The following is a 22,889-nucleotide window of genomic DNA, read 5'->3' as shown; positions in this document are numbered from 1 at the left end:
ACTGCATTTAGTTGGTTCAAGTTTACAACTTCATACATTTTTCTCCTTGTGCTCTCTATTTCTCTCTATCATCTTATAACAGATCACGAAATGTGATATGAAACATTGATGCAAAAATATTTTAACACAATTTAATCCATAAGACATTGCATCTTACATCTCTAATTGTTATTATCTTGAAGAGCTTAACCTCGTGTATGTGATAGTCAACAAAAAAGTTGACATAACAATCAATATTCCATGTAGAGTTGAGATTCTTATTGCTCAATTAAAAACCACCACTCATCAACTCTATGAAATGAAGAGGTAGAAAAGACCTAAAGCATGGGAAACAAGGGTGTGTATTTTTTTCAATACCAGAGTAATAAAACCAAACAACAATTTATTATGGTGTGATGCCTCCAAGAACATAAAGAACAAACATGTAGGGCCAATGACAATAGCTTGTTGGCATGGTTTATTCCGGAGGAGATTATTGAGAAGATGAGGATGCTTATCATCTCCTTGAATGAGAAAGGACTGAAATACAGCAATCCAAATGACAAGGTTGGTTGTCCACTAGGCTGTTTTTAACCTCATAGATGTTCAGAGACTATAATTCAAGTTTCAATATTACTTCGGTTCTGTAGCAAATATGACATAATTTGATTTGAATATATGATATAATTTGATTTGTTTGTATTCATAATGTATATGTTTAGCATTCGCAGGCCACTTGTTTGTTCAATGAAGATATTCAGGCAATTTCCGAAGATAACTTATGTTACAAATCCGTCTAGCGGGACAATAGAATGCTTCATATATTTTATTCATGGTATAACGATAGTATAAAAATCACCGAGTAATTGTTAAACTCACAAAAAAAAAAAAAAAAAAAATCAAGGTGAAAACCGTCGATTAACCTGCCTCGAGAATTTTGCGGAGTTCAGCCGGTCTTAGCAAGTTTATGCTAAGCTGGTGATATTTAAAAATTAAAAGAAATGTACTAATAAATAAATAAAGTCCCAAAGACCAAGTCAAGATTGGGTCTGCCAAGTTTTACGAAGTCACACAAGTTGCTGAACTATGATTGTATTATTTTGGCTCTCTATTAATGTAACTTCTTCCTTAACGCAAATGCTGTAATTTTCATCTTATATGAATTATCAGATATGTATGATCAGATTCATTTATAACAAAGGAACACACAAATACACTTCAATTCCATTCTTTGGGGTTGCCTGAAATGCTTAACGATCTAGTGAAGGATCCATTCTTGTGAAAATGCCAAAAATATGATTAAAGCAGTAAATCCAAACAACGGTTTGGCAAGTATTGAATCATGAATTTGGGAAAGAAAAAAATTCCCACTAAATATCACTTGTGCCGAGATAACACACTCTGATAATAGTACATGTCTTTTCAAGACATTCCTATCATATTTGTTCAGAAAATCATGTATATCACTCCAAATAATCGAAGGACTCAGTAATCCCCACCTGCCATGCATTTAAGATAGTGGAGTGAGACTCAGGTTTTGAAATAAATCTTAATGATAAACAATACGTTTAATGCAATATGAAAAGAAAATCTCTGGATATACACTAATTGATGTTCAAAAGACAGGTCAAACAAACATCGCTCAACTGGGCATCTTACCTCCCTGTACAAATGTTCTAGTCGCTCTTTGGCTTCAGGAAAATTGCTAGAACACCACTGCTGCAAGGCAAAAATATTGTCTACAAAAATTCATATTTTAAATAATTAGTAAATTTTATCAAATCAACAGTCCCAAAAAAATATGATTAAAAAAAATGCACCTACACACTTGAAACAAATCGAATTTCACTAGGTTTATAGGACAAAACAAAGACTTGATAAAAAAACCTGTCCATCTGTTTGCTGCCTCATGAGCAACTTCAATTGCATTTCCTAATAGACATAAAAGTCAGTCAGTTTTACATAAAAGAATTATCGGAGCATTACAGACATAATGCAAATCCAAATACAAAAGAACACCTGACTTTTGTGAAGATTGTGTAGATTTTATCACGCATTAAATATGCACATTGAATATTTATGTTGAGAACAATAAATGACTTATCTATTGTAGATAAAGAAAAATTTAAAGAGTGTATCATGGTCAGGGTTCAATTTCTTGAAAATAATTACCATTTAAATCCACTTTTAATCATTTATTATATAGACAGAATGTTCATTCATATTACAGATAGGGACACATTTGAAAGTGGTCAATACTTCCATAGATTCCTTCTATTTGTGATATACTAGTCATATGTATCTCTGCTATTTGAAAGAACCTAGCTAATTGATATATGGATGATCCAACATCAGCTAATTGAACAGCACTTAGCAGCAGTCAGACAGAGCTTGAAGCTGAACAATCAGATCTCAGCTAAGCCATAGAATGCATCATTGCCTTTTGTAGGACTGCCACATTGGAGAAGCTATTTCTAGTCATTCTCTTCCACGTTGGACCCCACAGAAGCATCTCGTGCAGATTTTGCATTCCACTACAAAAGTTTGAGGGGCAACTTTCTTCAACAGGCACAGAGCAGCATTCTGTTAATGCAACCACATGCTGCTGATAACAATTTCCACATGACATATTGATAACTACCAGAAAAACTGTATCATGACATTGATTTATTTTCTAACTGTTTAGTATTGATATATACAAATGTATTTCGCCTTGACATTTACTGATTTATCTTTGAAGTTTACTTTGAGATTGTTATGCATAGGAATTTCAAATTCACAGAGTTCCGATCAAACGTCTATATCTTTTGTGATGTCTGGACTCGGGATGACTGTTCATTTCTGCTTTCCAATTCCCATGCTAAAATGTTTCTGTATTAATGCATTGAATCCTGCAATTTAGTGATGTGCAACTCAAATTGCACTTGGGATCTAGTCCTTGGCTACTTGGATTACTTACTTGTATTACCAATATGCACTAACAAATAAATGAACCCAAATTGTAAAAGAAAAATGACAGTGTATTGACATTTACTGATTTATCTTTGAAGTTTACTTTGAGATTGTTATGCACAGAAATTTCAAATTCACAGAGTTCCGATCGAACGTCTATATCTTTTGTGATGTCTGGACTCAGGATGACTGTTCATTTCTGCTTTCCAATTCCCGTGCTAAAATGTTTCTGTATTAATGCATTGAATCCTGCAATTTAGTGATGTGCAACTCAAATTGCACTTGGGATCTAGTTCTTGGCTACTTGGATTACTTACTTGTATTACCAATATGCACTAACAAATAAATGAACCCAAATTGTAAAAGAAAAATGACAGTGTATTGACATTTACTCATTTATTTTTTTAAGTTTACTCTGAGTTGTTATACATAGGAATTTCAAATTCACAGAGTTCTGATTGAACGTCTATATCTTTTGTGATGTCTGGACTCAGGATGACTGTTCAATTCTGCTTTCCAATTCCCGTGCTAAAATGTTTCTGTATTAATGCATTGAATCCTGCAATTTAGTGATGTGCAACTCAATTGCACTTGGGATCTAGTCCTTGGCTACTTGGATTACTTACTTGTATTACCAATATGCACTAACAAATAAATGAACCCAAATTGTAAAAGAAAAATGAGTGTGTATGTTGAAAAAGCCTCATTCAACATGTATTGGAAAGCTTAGGATGTGTGGAACCTTATGAAAAGAGCAAAATGTAACGAGCCCTGCTAGCTCTCAAACAATTTGTGCTGAAGAATTGATTTCTTTTTTTGTTTTTGAGGTTTTACAATTTTTGATATAACAATATAGCGGCAAAATAGAAGATATTGCAATAATAATTTCAACTCAAATATTTGAATATTACATATGGAATATGCAGCTAAAAATTTCAGATTTCAATATCAACTTAGATATTGAGTATTTTCACAAAATACCAACAACCCAGTTGATAAAATATACCCTATTATCCAAATCAATAATACCCAGGAAAATTAGAAATTACAACCCATGAACTTATAGGTAAAACGTGCCTTGAAAGCTAAACCATCTGAAATGAAGACTGGCAGCACCAAAAGAATTCTTCAACAAACCTATGCAACTGCAGATTTCGAAAACGTTGCTCCCAAAGTGCAGATAGAAAATAACACCCAACAACATATATAAATGGGCGCTCAACCAACTCCACATTAACCAGCACACAACCACTTCTCAACAACAATAATAACAGTATAAGAAGACGCCAAAATCCAAATTCCCAATACCACGGTATCTCCCAACCACAGTGTATACAGCAATGGAGATAAAGAACAATTTTCAAAAAACGAATTCACAATATCTCTATTGTGAATTATTATGAACTTCTCAAGAACAAACCTTTATATTTCAGCAAGGGCACATAATTCATCAAACTCGGAAACTCATCACAGGAAACAAAAACGAATAATTAATCGGATGTTTTTCCCATCAAATGGGCTCATATTTATATTCTCCAAATGCCACAAAGTTTCCCAAATGCAACTTCACTTAAGAAGCTTCCTCGACACAACATTAAAATATAATAAAGTGTCAAATAATATTATTATTATTAATTACTTTTGGCTCCCAAAAATGACATTTTCCACCATAACATAATATTCTGACACACAAGGTCATTGTTTATTGTGTCCACAATTTAAAACTTTTCATCTCAGTTCCAACGAGTTATGATACTGAGGTGATTAACATACAATACCAACAAAAATAGAAAACTCAGCATATATAGATCAATAATAATAAGAGTTAATCCGTCTTGCAAAAACAACTAAAGAAGCATCAAAATTGAAATCTGACAACACCAAAGTGATCCTAATGAAGAAAGACGATGAATGAACTTGATGGGGTGACTTATTATAAATAGATCTTCCCTCCAAGATTCTTGGAGCACAAACCAGAAGCCCAACATAAAAATTGAGAGCATCACTCAACTCTTCTAACTCGGCTAAGCTCATTGGAAACAAAAATTTGACTTGCTATAAATAGTAAATCCCTCAAACAGAGCCAAAACACACCATAAGCTGCTGGAAAGCCTATAACCCCACAATTGAGACCCTCAAATCCCACTGGATGCGACTGCCACATCATCACATCCCTCATCCCCAACCATAAAAGAAAACTCACCACCAATCACCACAATGTGCAGCTGAACTGGATTTGGGGTTGGTGTGGATCGTACACGCTCCAACTCCATGATCACCTCATCCAATCATGGCTGTGACTCTTAAAGAGCCAACTGAGCACACTGAAGAGAGCCCACAGTCACCTCAAGCTCTTGGGTGAGCTCAGTCGCCTCCTCTTTACCTAACAATGTCTCATAATAGGTGCTACCCCACTCCATAAGGCAATCCCTGTCAACAACTAACTATGAGTAATTATGCTTCAAGATCCCGACAACCTCTCAAAGCGCATGAATCTCTACTAGGGAAAGTCTATTATCACCGTGTTCATCTGACACAAGAGAACCCCAACCATATGCGACTAACATTCGACGTGTTGCATCATAATGCTCAAAAACTGAAGAGATATCACTATAATGTGCCAATTTAGCAAGATCCTGAAGTTTAAATTTGTGAGCTCATCATTGCAACCCTTGTGAGTTGACATTTGGTTTTGGGAGTCTTTGTTGTGGATTTGCTATTTTTGGACTTACTATTTTTAGTAAGTCACTTTTAGCTAATTTCTATTTTTAGTGGGGCAGTTCTGACCGGGGCAGTTGCCTGGAATTCTTGCTCTCGGTCTCCAGATGGATTATTTTGGTGAAGGCATATTAATTTCAATTATAATGAGATTTAATGAATATTTAATACACTTTTAATTATTAATGTGCTTTATATTATAAAGTAATTGAACTTTATATTATAAGGCAATCTCTAAGTGAAAAGACTAAAGAGTGACGATGAAGCTAGTTGGCACAAAAAGCATTATAAATACAACTTCATTTGGGAGAATTGGGCATCTTGATTATTATATTATTGCTTTTTCTTATCTGGCTGAGGGTTTTCTAGAGTTTTTTAGATTTATGAGAATTGCATTCCTAGCAAATTATGCTGAAGTAAACAATTTGCAAACTTCTCCTATTGTTATAATTGTATCTAAGGAGAGAATTGATGCTGGTGGTTTGTGTTGGAGATCAAGGAGAATAAATTGAGTTTCATTTGCATCCAACACCCAGGAGAATTGCTGATGGAATTTGGTCAGAAATTGTTGGGGTAAATTGGTCTGCCGTTTCCATAACAAGGCTTGTGTTTGGACATAACATCTCCAACCATTATATGGTCCAAACGTCATTGGGATAAGGCTGGGTGAGTGCATTAAGGGCCTGGAATCCCTAATTGAGGGCTGCAATTTAATATTTTGGTCTGAAAATTTAGCATTAAGAACATCGAATCACTTAGGCAGTTGCAGATTGTGTTTGGGGTTGGTCAGCAATCAAAGGAAGGCAGAAGTGAATTAGTGAGAGTCTACGATCTAAGGTTTGAAGTCAAATTCTGATTATGGTTGTAGGTCTGTATTGGTGAGAGCAGTGGTTTTTCCAAGGAAGAAGAATTTGGATGGTCAGCTTGCAAAGACAATTGCAAATTCAGGTGCCAATTCAATAAATTGTAATTCCAATTTATAATTGTTCAAATAAGGTTACAAAGTGGATTTCCAAGTTTATAGTTTAATTTTATATTTACATTTCAATATTTCTTTGAAGTTGTTTATTTCTACAAAAGAGAAAATACAAAAAAACATATATTCCAAATAACTACAAAAAAATAAGAAAACACCCCAAAAATACTAGAGGCTAGCTTGGGTCTTTATAGTCACCATCACTCACCTTCAACTGGCTGGCCACATGATGCCTCTGTAACCCTTGCCTCCAATGCAAGCTCTATTTCTAACACTGCACTATGATAGGAAACTAAATCAGAACTGCTCACCACAAGACCACTCAACATATGTGTGCTATTGTCCTTGCACACATCTACAATCAAGGTATAACTACTCCGTACCTCAACCAAAACCTCTTCTGAAGAAGCAAAAGCCTTCGTTGTTTCACACTACGCGCATGACTATACTTCCTCCTCAACAGAAAGTCCATGTAAATCCTGATCCTAGGACCTATCCAAAACCTCCTCAAAGTCATCACCCAAAAACTGGCAAGTGGTATCATACCTAGTACAGCTCATAGCATGATCGAATGGATCATCAGATGCGTCCATACTATCTGCATCCACATCTCCTAATAAAGCCTCAACTGCTGACACCTGACTCTGCACACGACTCAACGTTAGGTTGTGAATCAATAATGGTAGAGCACGAACCTACATCTACTGGCTCTGTTGTAACACTCAAATCACCAACATCATAGCTAGGTGATTCCATACATGCATTGGTCCCACCTAAGGAAGCAGTTGCTTCTTGTATTGGAGCAACACTACAACAACTCACATACAAATCTCCAAATAGTCCCCTCCTCGAGAGAGTCTAAAGTATCAGTGATAACAATTGCATCAACTTTCTCTACACTAACTACGACAACAACTCTGGGAGCCTCAACTTACTGAAGCTCAGTGCCGCTATCCTCCACTGATACAACCACATGTCCTTGTGAAATAAGTCCATCATCAACATTGCAGATAGGACTAGCAGGTGTTGTACTAAAGATATGTACATTTCCATCATGGAACTTGTAGGGGAAAACACATGCCTCCTTCCCTCCAACCTTCTAAAGGTGGAAACCATCTACCTCGCTGCCCTGTCAACCGTCACAAGAATTGATAGTCTCTCCGCCAACCTCTGTTGATGAAGACTATGTCTTTCTATACTCTCTCTCAAGGCATTTATTTTCTTGCTATCTTCCTCACTAAGCCACCAGCTCTTGAAACTACTAGGCCTCCCATATTTATCCATTTGCTAGAAAAGCTAGAGTGTTGGTCACTCCCAAAACAATAGATTTGAAATAAAAATAATTTTCCTACCCCACATGATCGCAAGAAGTCACTCTGATACCACTCTAATGAGCAATGCGAGCTCTCAAACAATTTGTGCAGAAGAATTGATTTTGTTTTTTGTTTTTGAGATTTTGCAATTTTTGATATATCAATATAGTAGCAAAATAGAAAATATTGCAATAATAATTTCAACTCAAATATTTGGATATTACATATGGAATATGCAACTGAAAATTTCAAATTTCAATATAAACTTAGATATTGAGTATTTTCACAAAATACCAACAACCTAGTTGATAAAATATACCCTATTATCTAAATCAACAATGCCATAAAAAATTAGAAGTTACAATCCATTAGATATAGGTAAAACATGCCTTAAAACCCTTTGACATGAACACTGGCAGCAACAAAATAATTCTTCAACAAAGAAATGCAACTGCAGATTTGGAAACGTTGCTCCCAAAGTGTAGATAGAAAATAACACCCAATAACAAACATAAATGGGCACTCAACCAACTTCAAATTAACCAGTACACAACCGCTTCTCAACAACAGTAATAATAGTATGAGAAGACGCCAAAATCCAGATTCCCAACACCACAGTATCTCCCAACCACAGTGTATACAGCAATGGAGATAAAGAACAATTCTTGGAAAACTAATTCACAATACCTCAAATGTGAATTGCTATGAACTTCTCAAAAATAAACCTTTATACTTCAACAAGGGCACATAATTCATCAAACTCAAAAACTCTTCACCGGTAACAAAAGAGAATAATTAATCAAATGCTTTTCCCATCAAATGGGCTCATCTTTATAATCTCCAAATGGCACAAAGTTTTCTAAATGCAACTTCACCTAAGACGCTTCCTCAACACAATATTAAAATATAACAAAGTGTCATATAATATAATTATTTATTACTCTTGGCTCCCAAAAATGACTTTTTCCACCATAACATAATATTCTGACACACAAGGCCATTGTTTCTTGTGCCCACAATTTAAAACTTTTTATTCCAATATCAACAAGATATGATACTGAGGTGACCAATATACAACAACAAAAATAGCAACCTCAGCATATATAGAGGAATAATAATAATAATTCACCCGTCTTGTAAAAACAACTGAAGAAGCATCAAAATTGAAATTTGACAACACTAGAGTGATCCTGATGAAGAAAGACGATGAATGAACTTGACGAGGTGACTTACTATAACTAGACACTCCCTCCAAGATTCTTGGAGCTCAAATCAAAAACCCGACATAAAATTGAGAGCATCACTCAACTCTTTTAACTCAATTGAGCTCATCAGAACCAACAATTTGACTTACAATAAATAGTAAATCCCTCAAACAAAGCCAAAACACACCATATGTTGTTAGAAAGCCTATAATCCCACAATTGAGACCCTCAAATCCATTGTTAGCTCATGACAGTCGCGATGGTGAACTGACCAAACCAATTGCAGGAACCTGCTAAAAATGGGGACATTACACAAAATTATGATAAGTTTGAGCCCAAAAAACCACTTTGGAAAGCCGAAAAATAATAAATACAATATCTAGCTCAAATTCTAGTATTATCCACCCAACATGTTTGTTGTTATCCTCAATTTTAGTTCATCCTTACCCACCAACGTGCAACCATTAACTGTATTGGCTAACATCCTAGTAGCAGATAAATGAAAATCACAATCATCTTGTATTCATCTTATCAAGAAACCAATTCCATAAGTCCTTTCCAATTACTAGTTCATGAAATCCCTAGTTCTTTAGAGAATTTCTACATGTACCCTTTTGCTTTGTCCTATCTGTTCACTGGACCAGAATTTACAAATGATAAAAGATGTGTATTGGTGGATCTACTAATACCTAATGCCTTGTTTGAGTTCAAGGTGAATTACTTCATCTCACAGGAACCTGGGAGAATCCTTTGGCAACCAAGCAAGCCTTGTATTTGTAAACTGACCCATCTGCTGCAAATTTTGTCCAATAGATTCATTTGCATCGAACAAGTTTTCTTCCCTTAGGAAGAGGGACAAGATCCCAAGTGTGGTTCCTCATCAAGGAACTACACTCTTCTTGTATAGTTGTATCCCACTCAAGAATACCAGAAGCCTCATGAAAGGACTGTGGATCTGAGGCAATAGTAATGAAGACATGTGGAGCATCTTGGAATTGTGAACAAGTTTGCCTGGTGTTTGATGGATCCCCAACCCAATCACCTGTAGACTGCAAAGTCTAGCCCAAAGCGGGCTGGACGATGGAGAATCTGGAGGAAAATCATCAACCTGTGAATGATGACTAGGAGAGGAAGGAGGTGAGTCCTCTGTATCACTCTCTACATTAGAAGTGGAGGTAGAAGACTATTCAGGTGATTATGATAGAAAGGGAGCTTGAAGGTCCCTCCTCAAATTGAACACTCCTCTCAATGAATAACTCATGTGTAGTAGGGTGGAGCAACTGATAACCCTTCACACCATCAAGATAACCTACAAATATGCAAGGTCTACTCTACGGATCCAAGGCCTTGCATTTCTCGACAGGAATGTGGGCCCATGCAGGAGAGCCAAAAACTCTTAAGTGCTTAACTAATGGTTTTTGACCATTCCAAGTTTCAAAAGGAGTAACTCCATCAAGGCTCGGTGAGGAACACAGTTCTGGATATAACAAGCACAGTTAATGGCCTCTGCCCAATACTGTGGTGCAAGAGATCTAGAGTGAATCATACAGCTTGCCATTTCCTTCAAGGATCTATTCTTCCGTTCTGCAACACCGTTCTGCTGAGGATTGTATGAAACTGAATGTTGTAAATCAATCCCCTCTGAAGTGCAAAATCTTTCAAACCGATGGTTGACATACCACCATTGTCTATGCGCAAAACTTTGATGGCTTTCCTAGATTGCTTCTCTACAAAAGTTTTGAAGTCCTGAAAATGATCAAATACCTCTGACTTTTGTTTGAGAAAGTACACCCAAGTATATCAAGAAAAGTCATCAATGAATGTGAGGACATATCGGGCCATGCTAAAAGAAGGATGCTAAAATGGACCAACCAAATCACTGTGAACTCACTCTAGTATCTGTGAAGCTCTCCATGCCTTACTTTTGTCAAACTTTTCCTTAGGATGCCTACCAAGAATGCAACCTTGGCAAACATCACCTGAGAACTAAACTGAAGGCAACCCTGTGACCATGCTCTTCTTGTTGAGCTGATGCAAGTAGCGGAAGTTAAGATGGCCAAACCACTCATGCCATAATTTACTCACATCATTAGAGTGAGTGAGCAAAAAAGTCGAAGCAAGATCAGGAACAAAGTGAGAAAATAGATAGAGTCGTGACTGATGATCTACTCTCCCAACTGCAACTATAGAATCATGTGCAACTCACGTATCTCCACTGAATCAGGAGTGAACTCAACCCGCTTGCTTGAACCTGTGTGAGTGATATGGTATACCGATAGGAGATTAGTTGATAGTGAGGGTACACAAAGAACATCATGAAATGTGTCATCCCCCACATCAACAAACCCTCTCCCACACACCTCAACAGGAGTGTCATCACCCATTAAAATAGAAGGCATAGTACATGGCTCCAAGGATGCAAGTTCTTCCTTAGATGAAGCCATGTGGTGCGAAGCACCCAAATCAAGAACCCAAGTGGATGGTGAGAAAGCAACCACAACAAGAGCCTTGCCCTTTCCTTTCCCCTTGCTGTTTTCTTTTGCCTTGTTAGACCCTTCATTAGAACTTTGTTTGATAGACTCAAGAACGCTAATATTATTCTTCTCAAGAATATATATCAAGTGATCAATTTTTTTCTTCAAATATTTATGTTCATCATGACTGGGTCTTTTACAATAGGCACATTTGACCTTTTCTTTCTTAGGCTTATCGCCCTTGGAAGATGGGGTATCAATAGTTGCTTTTGAAGCAACCAGTATCTAATCCTTCTTTTCCTCGCTATTATTTTGTTTCTCATCCTTACTATTGTTGTTACTACTTTGTCCTTTTTGTTCTTTTGTGCCTTGGTTGGTAGCCAACGCATGTGACTTAGAGGACTTAAGAGTGCCCATTTGGATTAGCTTGTCCTGTTCTCGAGTGAGATTGACAGCAAAATCATCTAAAGATGGCATGGTGAATTGAGTACCAACTACACCCTTAGTAGCATAGAAGGTAGAAACAAACACAGAATATTCTGAACTTAGCTTAGAGAGAATACTAAGAATCAGTTGTTCATCTTTTTTTTCAATTCCACATTGTTTTAACTGCAGCCTTAGTGATTTCAATTTTGTCAAGAAATCCTAGATTGTGTTGAAATTGCCTAGACTTAAACTAATTAGTTCATTTTCCAACATATGACCCCTCATTGAATCTTGTGTGCCAAATAGTGTTTCTAACTCTATCCATATTTCATTTGGTTAAAGACTCAATGTGAAATAGAAAGTCAGGAGAAATAGACAAACACAATGTTCCATATGCCTCATCACATTTGTTAAACCACCTAAGCTTATCATCTTTATCAGGTTTAGTTTCAAGTCCCATAGTTATCCTATTTAATCCAGCTTTCTTTAAGTGAATTGCCATGCGTGATTTCCACTCAAAGTAATTGTATGGAGTTAAGATGGGCATATTTGTTTGATCCATGATGAAAAAATGCAGAGAAGAAATGCTAAAAAGAAAAGAACTCAGTCACGATAATGCCCCCCCCCCCAAAGAAATATCATTTGGCACTTTATTTTAGTCCGTTTACAACTACCACTAGCAAGAATACTATGTGGTTTTGATTTTAATGCATCACAAAACACTCATGAAGAGCATATGCTAAAAGTGAAACTTGGGCACAATAATCAAGGAAACAAATAGCACCACTGTGATCTACTCAAAAAATGTGCACTTTCAAAAAAAGAATCGCCTCAATACAAGATCGTATGAGAAAGTTATGATCCTCCGAAGTTTCCAAAACGAGAACTGTGCACAGTCACGGCCAAGAATTTGCAATTTCTAAAGAATTTATACATGAAAATCAAAAAACAACTCCACTAGTGGATAGAGCACCAAAAAATAGCCAAGGTCATAACAAGAATCTCGAAATTGGAGTCCGTATGAGCAAGAACAAGGCATTTGAAAACTGCGTTCAAATTTGCGATTGCCAATGGAGAGGGGTATAGATGTAGCTTTCCATGCTCAATTCTACAAAATATACAGCTTGCATGCAAAAACTAAAAGATACCCAGATAGTTTTTCGATGCTATGAACAAAACCCAGAAAACATTTTTCTCGCTGATGTACAGAAGATGTAGTTGTAGTGTAAATCAGACGCCTTTAACAATAAAAAATAGCTCCAAAAACCAAGAAACGACCCCAACAAGCAAAAGATGACATGCAAATGTTGAATCAGCTTCCTAAGTCCATCAATGGCATGTTGGAACCTGCAATACTGATTAAAAACTTCAAATATGCACGTTGGTTGTCAGATTTGAAATTGAAACCTCAGAAATTAAAAACATTTTTGTCAAAACTTTTATGATTCTAAAGATCATCCAAAGATGCAAGAGAAGAGCATACTTCATCTTTCAAAAAACTACAATAAGATTTATTAGTGTCCCTCGAATCTCTTAAATAAGGAAACTAAAATCTACTCTTGCACATAAAAAAGCTCTGATACCATATTAAAATCTGAAAAGATTGATAACCCAAAAAACTAGTGCAAAAAATAGATATCTAAACTATGAATGCAAATGATACAAAATCAAAATAACAACATAGAGTTAGTCTCCAAGAGAGTAATGCAAATGTTGGAAGTAAAATAGCATTAAGAGGATGCAAAAGAAATCGATCACAAATACAAGCCAGGTAGCATGCTTATATAGACTAGGAAGAGGGAGGAGGTGGCAACACTAACCAATGAGGAGCAACCATCTATCGGACTAAAGATAGCAAAGTATCTTCCTAAGATAGCTAATGGATGCTCACATGTAGGAAGGTAACACCTCGCAACCACTTTCTAAATAAGACATGCTTTATTAACCTAAGCAAGATCATTAAAAGTGTAGGAAAAGCCTGGCAATATAGCAAAAAATAAATAACCCACTAGCAAATAAAAAAACTACACTAACAGAAGTAACTTCTGAAAAGGTATCAATGATATTGAAAGGATGTGAACCTTCGAAAGGGTCATAATTATGGATAGTTGCAACTTTTCAAAAGATTTGTATTATGAAAGGTTGACTCTTGAAAAAGAAGAAACAAAAAAGTATATTTTATCATTTCCTTATAATTAGAAAAAGAAGAATTTTAGAAAGTAAATATAGAGTTGAGATACTCTAGAAGGACTAATTCATTGAAGGATCGACTAATGATAGAGCCGCATGGACCAAGCAAAGAGGAAGGTAAGAAAGGTATGTTTATAAATTATATTTGTTTAATTATGATTATGAACATATTTATATTAATAAATCATACTTGTGGATAATTTATGTATATACATATGTATATGTAAAGATGTAATTTGAAATGGATAACACACGACTTAATGGTTAATGGTTTAAGATCAAGAAAGTACCTTCTCAGGGAAGAGAGTGATTTTAATATGGTTAATGACTTAAGATCAAGAGAGTCCCTTTGAGAAGAGAGTGATCTTAATGTGGTTAATACCTTAAGATCAAGAGAGTCTCTCTGGAATGAGAGTGACCTTAATATGATTATAAGGCCAAAATATTCTGGAAATGCTAACATATGCATATGTGTCAAGGGCCCTAGATATTGAATGTCTCTTCTAGGAAGGACCTTAAAGGGAGCACTTCATAGAAGATGGAGAAGTAATCGAGGATCTAACAATCTTCGAGAGGGTTATTGATCCCAATGTGGAGACATATTTAAGGTTGGGTTAGGATAGAGGGTGGAATAGTGAAATATATTTTTTTATTGTATAAATTCTAACATTGGTTTTGAAATTATTATTGTCCTTGCTACTGGGGACATTACATATAGTCATCTTCAGCTGAAAGAGACATTTGTGATAATTTTAAAATAATATTATATAAAAAGACAGTCATACATCATGCAAAGATGCAAGTGTATGGAAATAAGAATTCTTGAATATTTGAAAATATGAAGGGTCTTGTATTTGGAATTTGAAGACACCTTCGTGTGTAAGATGAAGGGTCTAAATTCAATCTATTGATGTGATTACTTGGTGTGTTGTAAGAACATCAAGGGAAAGCTTTGTACTCGAATATTATTATCATCAATAAAAGTGATATTTTGCTGGTGTGGCTGGGTTTTTCCCATCAAGTGGAAGGGTTTTTCCAAGATAAATGTATTGAGTCTTTTGTGTATTGTTTCTACTCTTCTTTATTGTTGTTTATCTTTATTTCTAGGCAAAAACGTTAACAGAAAAACAATTTAAAGATACTTAAGAGGATCAACCTCCTTTGTGAGGATATATAGGGACTCAAAAAGCAAATAGAATTCATTCTGACAGTTATTTTATTCTTGAGCATTTCAAGGTATGCTTTGTGTGTAGTACACAAGGGTTTTAGTCATCTTCAACCATTGGAGAACGAATCTTTTAGAAGTTTGTTCAAATTTGAGGCTGTGAGAGATCAGCTGAATCATTGACATAGGTGGGCTACATCCAAGAGTCCAATTTGAGCATAAAGAGCAGACTTGTGCAAGGGTTTGAAGCATATTTGAAGTCTCATCTATCGCAGACCTGCAGCTTTATTATTACAGCCATTGTAGATCAGACTTCAACATTTTTATTGCTGCTATAGTAACACTAATACTTTTGCATATTACTTGAAGATCCGTAGGGTAACAAAATCTATTTGTTTAAGAACAGAGATATAAATCTGGGATTCCATTTCCAGCCTCTAATCTTTCATTCCTAGTACATGGTGAAGCTATTAGAGTCCGTTGTGCTGACATACAGTCTGGACGTGTGGATTACCACTATCTTTCTATCATTGGTATCTAGCTACAGCTATCCTTATGTGGCAATTTCATGAAGGAACTAATATTTGCTGATAGGTGTTGACTAAGAGGGTTCATAGTGTTGTGAATGGTCAATTCTGGGCTTGCATTTACAGTACTTTCAGACCAGTGCTAATGATTTTCAGACTTCAACCTGCTTGTTGTGACTTAAGAGTATGATTACATTTATCATTTATGATACAAATTAATAAAGTTTGATTTAGAATATACAATGTTCCTTGCAAGTCATTGATCCAATAATGAGAATTACAATAGTGTGTCAATTTGTTGTTGTTATCATTTCTCCCTTAGCATGGGTATCTTTGTTTGCATATATTTGTTCTTGGCAATATATTGTGAAATTACAAGAAATTCACATATTATCAAGAAAACTAGCCAGATATAGCATTTGTATAGCAAATTATGGTTTGGCAGAGTTAGAACTTGCAAGTGTTCTTACATGATGTCTCTTAGTTATGACATCAGTCCCCTTAAGTTCCTTGTGCTTCAAATTAGAAATGGTGAACTGCCCAAGTCTAGAATGGAGGGTTGTTTCCTGCCTTTTAGGGTTTTGGTTTTCGAGGCTTCCCTAATAAGAATTGTGAATTTGGATGAAATGTGGAATTGAAAATCCTTCAAAGAAAGAACCAATGAAATTTTGAGCGGTTTGGAGAGGATCCATTTTTACAGGAGTTTCAATTTTTAGTAAGTTATATTGGGTCTCATACTAGCTTCATTTTGAGTTTTGAAGTGGTTCCTATTTTAAGATTCCTTATTTCTTAGAGATGTCTATTAGCAAGTCCCAATTCGCCCCAATTTCACATTTGAGCAAACTTGCTATTTATAGAAGTTTATTTTTGTCAAGTTTATCCTAACAACTAATGAGCTCTGGGTAAAGAGGAGGAAAAAGGGCATCCAAATCTATATTTAAAAATTTGATCAAGTGGTTCAATTGGTCTAAAAAGCCCTAAGTTAGGAAAAGGAGTGTAAAAGAGCACTAAAAAGCATCGAAAAGTACAAAGACCTGAAAAGGCTCAAAAAATATATAAATCTAGAAACATCTCAGAAAAAGCATGATAAAGCACTTGAAAAGGGGAAAAACAAAAAAGTTGTTAGTTCCAAATCTGGTATGGCAATCAAAAAGCATCTAATTTCAGATGAATAAAAATGGCTAAGTCTAGGTCAAAATTGCGGAAATTCAAAAATGGCTAACTGTCAATCGGGATGGCCCAAAAAAAATGATGAAATTGGTGAAGTATTCAAAAAAATCCATCACAAAATGCCATATGCGCCCTGGACACAAATCCAAGACACACAAGGAGAAGTGTTGAAATGACTAAGACTGGATCAAAGGAAGAGGGCAACACAAGAAAATCGTTTAAGTACATGAAAATTTCCCCGCCCATGAGCGCACTTTCAATAGGGTTAAGGAATTCATTAAAAATGAAAAAATCCTTCACATGTCTTAAGTCCAAGGGTGCCAATCCGTGACTATCAATGAATTGTGCTCTAGACTCAAATTCCTCCATCAGAGCCAAAACGTGGTCAAGAGCATCAATCCTACGGTGGTATGGAATTACACCCAAGATGCAAAATCCTGAGGTTGGTCACATTTGCGCCTACACTTTGAAATAGTAACATCAAAAAATTGCTAGAAGAGGCGCTTCTTTGCTCCTCGAAGCTGTTTTGTTGCTTTGTGGACTTTCGCATAACTTTTGACTCTATCCCCAAGATGGCCCAATTTCAAAGACTTTGTTATATTGGTAATTCTAAGACTCTTATGGCTGCTATCATGAGACTCTATGAGACAGTTTTGGGTCATCCCAAGACCCCTTATATAATTTTCAGATTTCATCAAGAGCAAAATTAGGGTTAACAAAGGCTGCCCCTTATTGCCTACCCTTTTTGGTATCTAATTGATGAGCTAGAAAGGTATCTACAAGATCACACTCTTCTTAGGGATGGTTGTCTTCTTCACTAGGTTCTAATTCCTATTTTTCTCTTCACAGACGATGTCATTCTTCTTGCTTCCTCTCCAAAGGGTTTACAAAGACAATTGGACAGTCTCACATATTTTTGCGATTCACAACATTTGGTAGTTAATTTGGGGAAGACCAAGGTGATGGCCCTCAATGCTCTTAAGACTTCTCACCTCCATTTCTTCTTCATGAGTTTTGACGTGGAGATCTCGTCATCCTACACTTATGTGGGGGTTAATGGCCTTTGCTTTACTTTGAGGCTCGTCCTTCATCCATGAATCAATAAGGACTATTGTATGTTAGCCCTCCTCAAGTGACAATGTTTCTAAAACCAATTTCAGAACACCTTGTCCAAGATGACATTTATGGATATCTTTATCAGACCTACTATTATGTATGGCGCAATTGTATGGGGTCGCTCTTTGTTGGACTCTTGGTTGGGCTTCTTCCAAGTGGGCTTAGATTCTCCTCCTTTGGCACATTATCTGGTGCAAGTAGTCCATCCTACACAACATTATTCTTGCAGAGTTTGGTGTGTCCATTCAAGTTTGAGTTCATTTTTTATTTTGTTTGATATCTTCACATCTCCTTGGTTAGGCCAATTTGTGTGAGCGGCGTCACCGATAACCCTGCCTAACCTATTATTCTTAAAAGTTTATTGTTGCTTCTGCTCTTCCCTCTGGCCGGTAGCGTGATTGGTTTGTTGAGACTTATGCCCTTCTCGAATTTACTAGAATTGAGATGGAAGTTAAAGAATTAAGAGCAAAATTACGCTCCTCATGATCTGGGGCTAGCGGCTATAGTGCATGCTCTCCAAATCTGGAGGCACTATTTGATTGGAAAACCTTTCAAACTTCAATCCGATCACCATGGTCTAAAGTATATCTTTACTCAACCCAACCTTAATGCCAGAGAGAGGAGATGATTGGAATTTCTAGCAAATAACGAATTTGATATTAACTATATTAAGGGTAAGGAAAACAAGGTAGCAAATGCCTTAAGCAAAAGGAGACATATTTCTGTGATGGCTGTCATAAATTTTAGATTAAGGGACCAGGTAATACAACATCTAGAGCATGATGAATTTTATGCAGAAATCAGCCAAGCTCTCATCAGAGACCCACAGGATCCTAGGTACTCAAAATTTAGAATAGAAGATGGATTGTTACGATATCATGACAGGATTTACATACCCAACAAACCTGAACTTTGAAGAGTGATTCTAGAGGAATCCCACTCAACTCCTTATTCAGGACATCCTAGAGTGACTAAAATGTTGCTAGATATAAAACCACTATATTTTTGGAAATGAATGAAAAGAGAGAACAAATTTTGTGGCAGGATGCCTGGAATGCCAAAGAGTAAAAGCAGAACATTGTTACCTAGCTGGCTTCTTAGACCCAAACGAAGTACAAGAGTAGAAATGGCAAATAATTTCCATAGATTTTGTACAGGGATTACCTATACGAAACAAACACAACACCACCCTAGTAGTGGTGGATAGATAGACTAACGTTGCTCACTTCATACCTAGAAACCTAACCAATGGATCACCAGAAATTGCTCACAAGTTCACGAAAAAAAATTTTAGACTTCATGGAATTCTAGAGAAAATTATCTCGGACAAGGATGTCTAGGATAACCTCCAAATTTTAGCAAACATTATTTACAGCATCGGGAACTAAGTTAAATATTAGCTCGGCTTATCATCCCGAGAATGATGGTCAGAGCGAAAGAGTAAACTGAGTCTTGGTAGATCTTTTAAGAGTTTACTGTATGGATCGGCAATACCAATGGAAAATGTATCTACCCTTGGTGGAATTTGCTTATAATAATTCCTATCAATCCACCATTAAGATGGCCCCCTTTGAGGCCTTATATGGTCATAAATGTAGAACTCCTGTAAGCTGAAATTGTGTAATAATTGTTGGACCTGAAATGCTCAAAAAATGGAAAAACAGGTAATACAAATTCATCAAAGACTAAAAGAAGCCAACGATAGATAGAAAAGTTATGCAGATACTAAAAGGACACCTAGAGAGTTCTCAATAGGAGAAAAGGTGCTACTAAAAGTAAAGCCCCAAAAGAGTACCATCAAGTTTGGTTAGAATGCCAAGTTAGCCCAAAGGTATGTGGAACCCTTTGAAATATTGGAAATCATGAACCCGATAGCCTACAAAATTGCCCTACCTCTAGCTCTTGTCAGGATGCATGACATCTTTCATGTGTCATATCTTAAGAAATACATCACTCGTCATGATCATATAATTGATTGGAACCTATTGTAGGTACGAGATCCAAGGGTGATGGAAATAGAACCACTCAAAATACTTGAGGTACGCTTACGAAATCGAGATGTGACTCAATGCAAGATCCAATGGGATCAGTATGCAGAAGATAATGCTACTTGGGAAGACTACAATGAGATTTTCCAAAAATACCCCAATCTTTTCTCCTGAGCTAGAGCTTGATCTTTTTATTTCAGTTCTTTTATAGTTGTAATGTTTTGGACAAATATTACCTTTAAGTCTTGTAGTGGTATTCATCGAGGACGATGAAAACATAGGGGGAAGGGTATGTTACATCCTAAAATTTTGACCTAATTTAAATTATTATAGTCATTGAGTTGATTGGATTTTGTTTTCCTATTCATGTGAAAAGGGTACTTATATGTACCTGTTGTTTCATATGAAATTGGTTGTTATCAATTATTATGTATAACCATTTAATGATGACTATCGTTAACCATTACTTGTCATATATTGATGATGGTAGTTAGCAGTTGCTTGGTTTCAGAATTATGATTAGTAACTAGTTTCTTTACTATTATCTATGTTATATGTTGATATGGATTTATCAAGGGAACTTGTTATTACTGTGGAAAATGTTGCACGAGTGGTTGCAGGAGCACATAAAGAGGAGAAGCATTGCTTAACAGGATCTACGGAATGGGGTACTACCTTAGTCCATTTGTATGATCGACAAGTATGACCTCTAACTATCTTGGTAAGGACTTAGCGACTGGCATAACAAGGCACATTCATTGGACAAACATGAGCTATTGGACAATCATTAAAACATTAAACATTTTAACTTAATCTGATTTCATATTTATTAAGAAATATTTATTTGAAATCAGATTTTAGCCCTAATCTTTTAGTTAAGAAAATGTGTTTGTTGCACAACATAGGATTTGCCAACTTTGTAGCATTGGGGAGATTAAGTCTAAGGAGGACTTGAACTTTTTTTGTCCTCCATACCATGAGATTAGAGGGAGGATCTACTACCTCTTTAAGGGGTCATGGTCGCTCTACAACTTCTTCAAATATACAAACTAGACTTGCCTTGCCCTTTACTTTTAGAAGGCCATTAGGCTTTACGACCACACTATTCAACATTGACATCCCCTTACAACTCCACCTTGCCATCTTATTACATCCTTCTTCACAGGACTTCATGCAGTGTGCAGTACCAAGCAATAATCTATGAGATCCAAGATTTGCTCCTATATGTGGCATCCTTGCTCTTCCACGACCACTTCGAAGCAGTCCAAGGATTTCATTGATTCTATTGATTATCCTTTTGTACAAAAGTTCTTCACAGCTGTTTTGAACCCTTAAATGGGTTTGGGAGGGTCTTCTTTTTCCTTTGGTTCTTTCTCTCTGCATTGTTTCTATTGGTATTCTCTTCTTCTGATACCATTTGATATCCATATTGTGGGCTTGTCCCTTGCCTTTGTGCTTTGTAGTCCCTTTGACCCTTTGTGATCTTTTGTTGGATATTCATAAATTTATCTTATCCTTCTACAAGGTCTACTTTACCTCCAAGTTTGGCTACAAATATTGAAGAATTGACTAAGTTTGGACCAAAGGAAGAAGGCGGAGATGCAAAAATGTCTAAGGAATGATAAATTCCTTCACTCACCTCTAGATATGCACATGAGTACTATTTCACCATGTGTGAGAAATCGAATTCTAATTAAAAAAATCCACCACATGATGCTAAATGTGCCCTAAGCACAAGTTCAAGAGATACAAGTAAAATGTACTAATATTTAAGAATCCACTTGCTCCAATTCATACCCAAGCTATGAAATTCACGTGACCATGGAAATTTGTTCAAGCATCCAAATCTTTTTGAGTCTAATTTACGCCCAAGGAGAAGAATTCATTGCATCGAATTTTCTAAATGTTCAAGTCTTCTAGACATCTCATTACGCCTAAGGTGATATAACGAAGATTGAATTACTAAAAAAAGGAAACGAGTGTAATTTTTTTAACCATAATCCAACAAATCTCATGAGAGTCGAGCCATGTGCAGAAAATTGAAGATTTAATATTGCAAAGATTGATTTGAAATTGGTCAAGTCGGTGAAATATACGGTAAAGAAATGTCAAAACAATGGAACTTAATTATACGTTGGAGTATGTTGAAAATGACATTTAATTATAAAATTTTGGAAATAAACTGATAATCAAAGTCCACCTTCTTCAAGTATGTACCCATGAATGAAGTTGTACAATAAAGAATGGGATGCAAGCAGGAATTGATCATAATTTTTATTGCACAATCAGAAAGAAGATGACCCAATAAACATGAGGAATTAATGCTAAATGACTGGAACAATCCTTCATTTTGAATGTTAGGGAATATGATAGGATGATGCAAGATAAAAGGCTGAATACGCAAATATGACAAGTTACAAAAAAAAAACACTGACAAAAAACAGATAGCAACCTGCAATGTCTTGAGATAAAAACTAGATAAGATAAGAAAATGATATTAATGTCCCACAAAAGGTCTATGGGACTAAAAGTTTACAACAAGACAACTGATAACAACAGGAGCACCAAACAGTGTCCGAGAAAAGCGAACAACAATAAACAAGAAGAGTAAAAGAGAGGCACAGAAAAAGGCCAAGACAAAGACTAGGAGTCCTTCATTCGCAAAAAGAAATCAATCAAAGATGGGTAAG

At 36.0% G+C, this 22,889-nt stretch overlaps 1 protein-coding gene across 5 annotated transcripts in view; it reads right to left on the bottom strand.

Moving 5' to 3' along the window:
- Positions 1-1,055: 1,055 nt before the first annotated feature.
- ATMND1 (Mnd1 family protein) overlaps positions 1,056-22,889 on the bottom strand; it is a 224,462-nt gene continuing 202,628 nt past the window's right edge. For all 5 annotated transcript variants that reach the window (XM_089786639.1, XM_089786642.1, XM_089786643.1 and 2 more), the window contains 3 exons: positions 1,867-1,911; positions 1,639-1,718; positions 1,056-1,478 (listed from right to left, as the gene is read on the bottom strand). In XM_089786639.1, coding sequence (XP_089642765.1) covers positions 1,443-1,478; positions 1,639-1,718; positions 1,867-1,911 — 161 coding nt within the window. In that variant the 3' untranslated portion in view covers positions 1,056-1,442. The remainder of the gene's footprint in view (positions 1,479-1,638; positions 1,719-1,866; positions 1,912-22,889) is intronic.

The sequence above is a fragment of the Cupressus sempervirens genome, chromosome 6 (genome assembly GCF_028749045.1).
Source record: "Cupressus sempervirens isolate cs-2001-9-10 chromosome 6, ASM2874904v1, whole genome shotgun sequence".
NCBI lineage: Eukaryota > Viridiplantae > Streptophyta > Pinopsida > Cupressales > Cupressaceae > Cupressus > Cupressus sempervirens.
The sequence above is the reverse complement of the archived record's forward strand: the minus strand, read 5'-3'. Positions and strand labels throughout refer to the sequence as shown.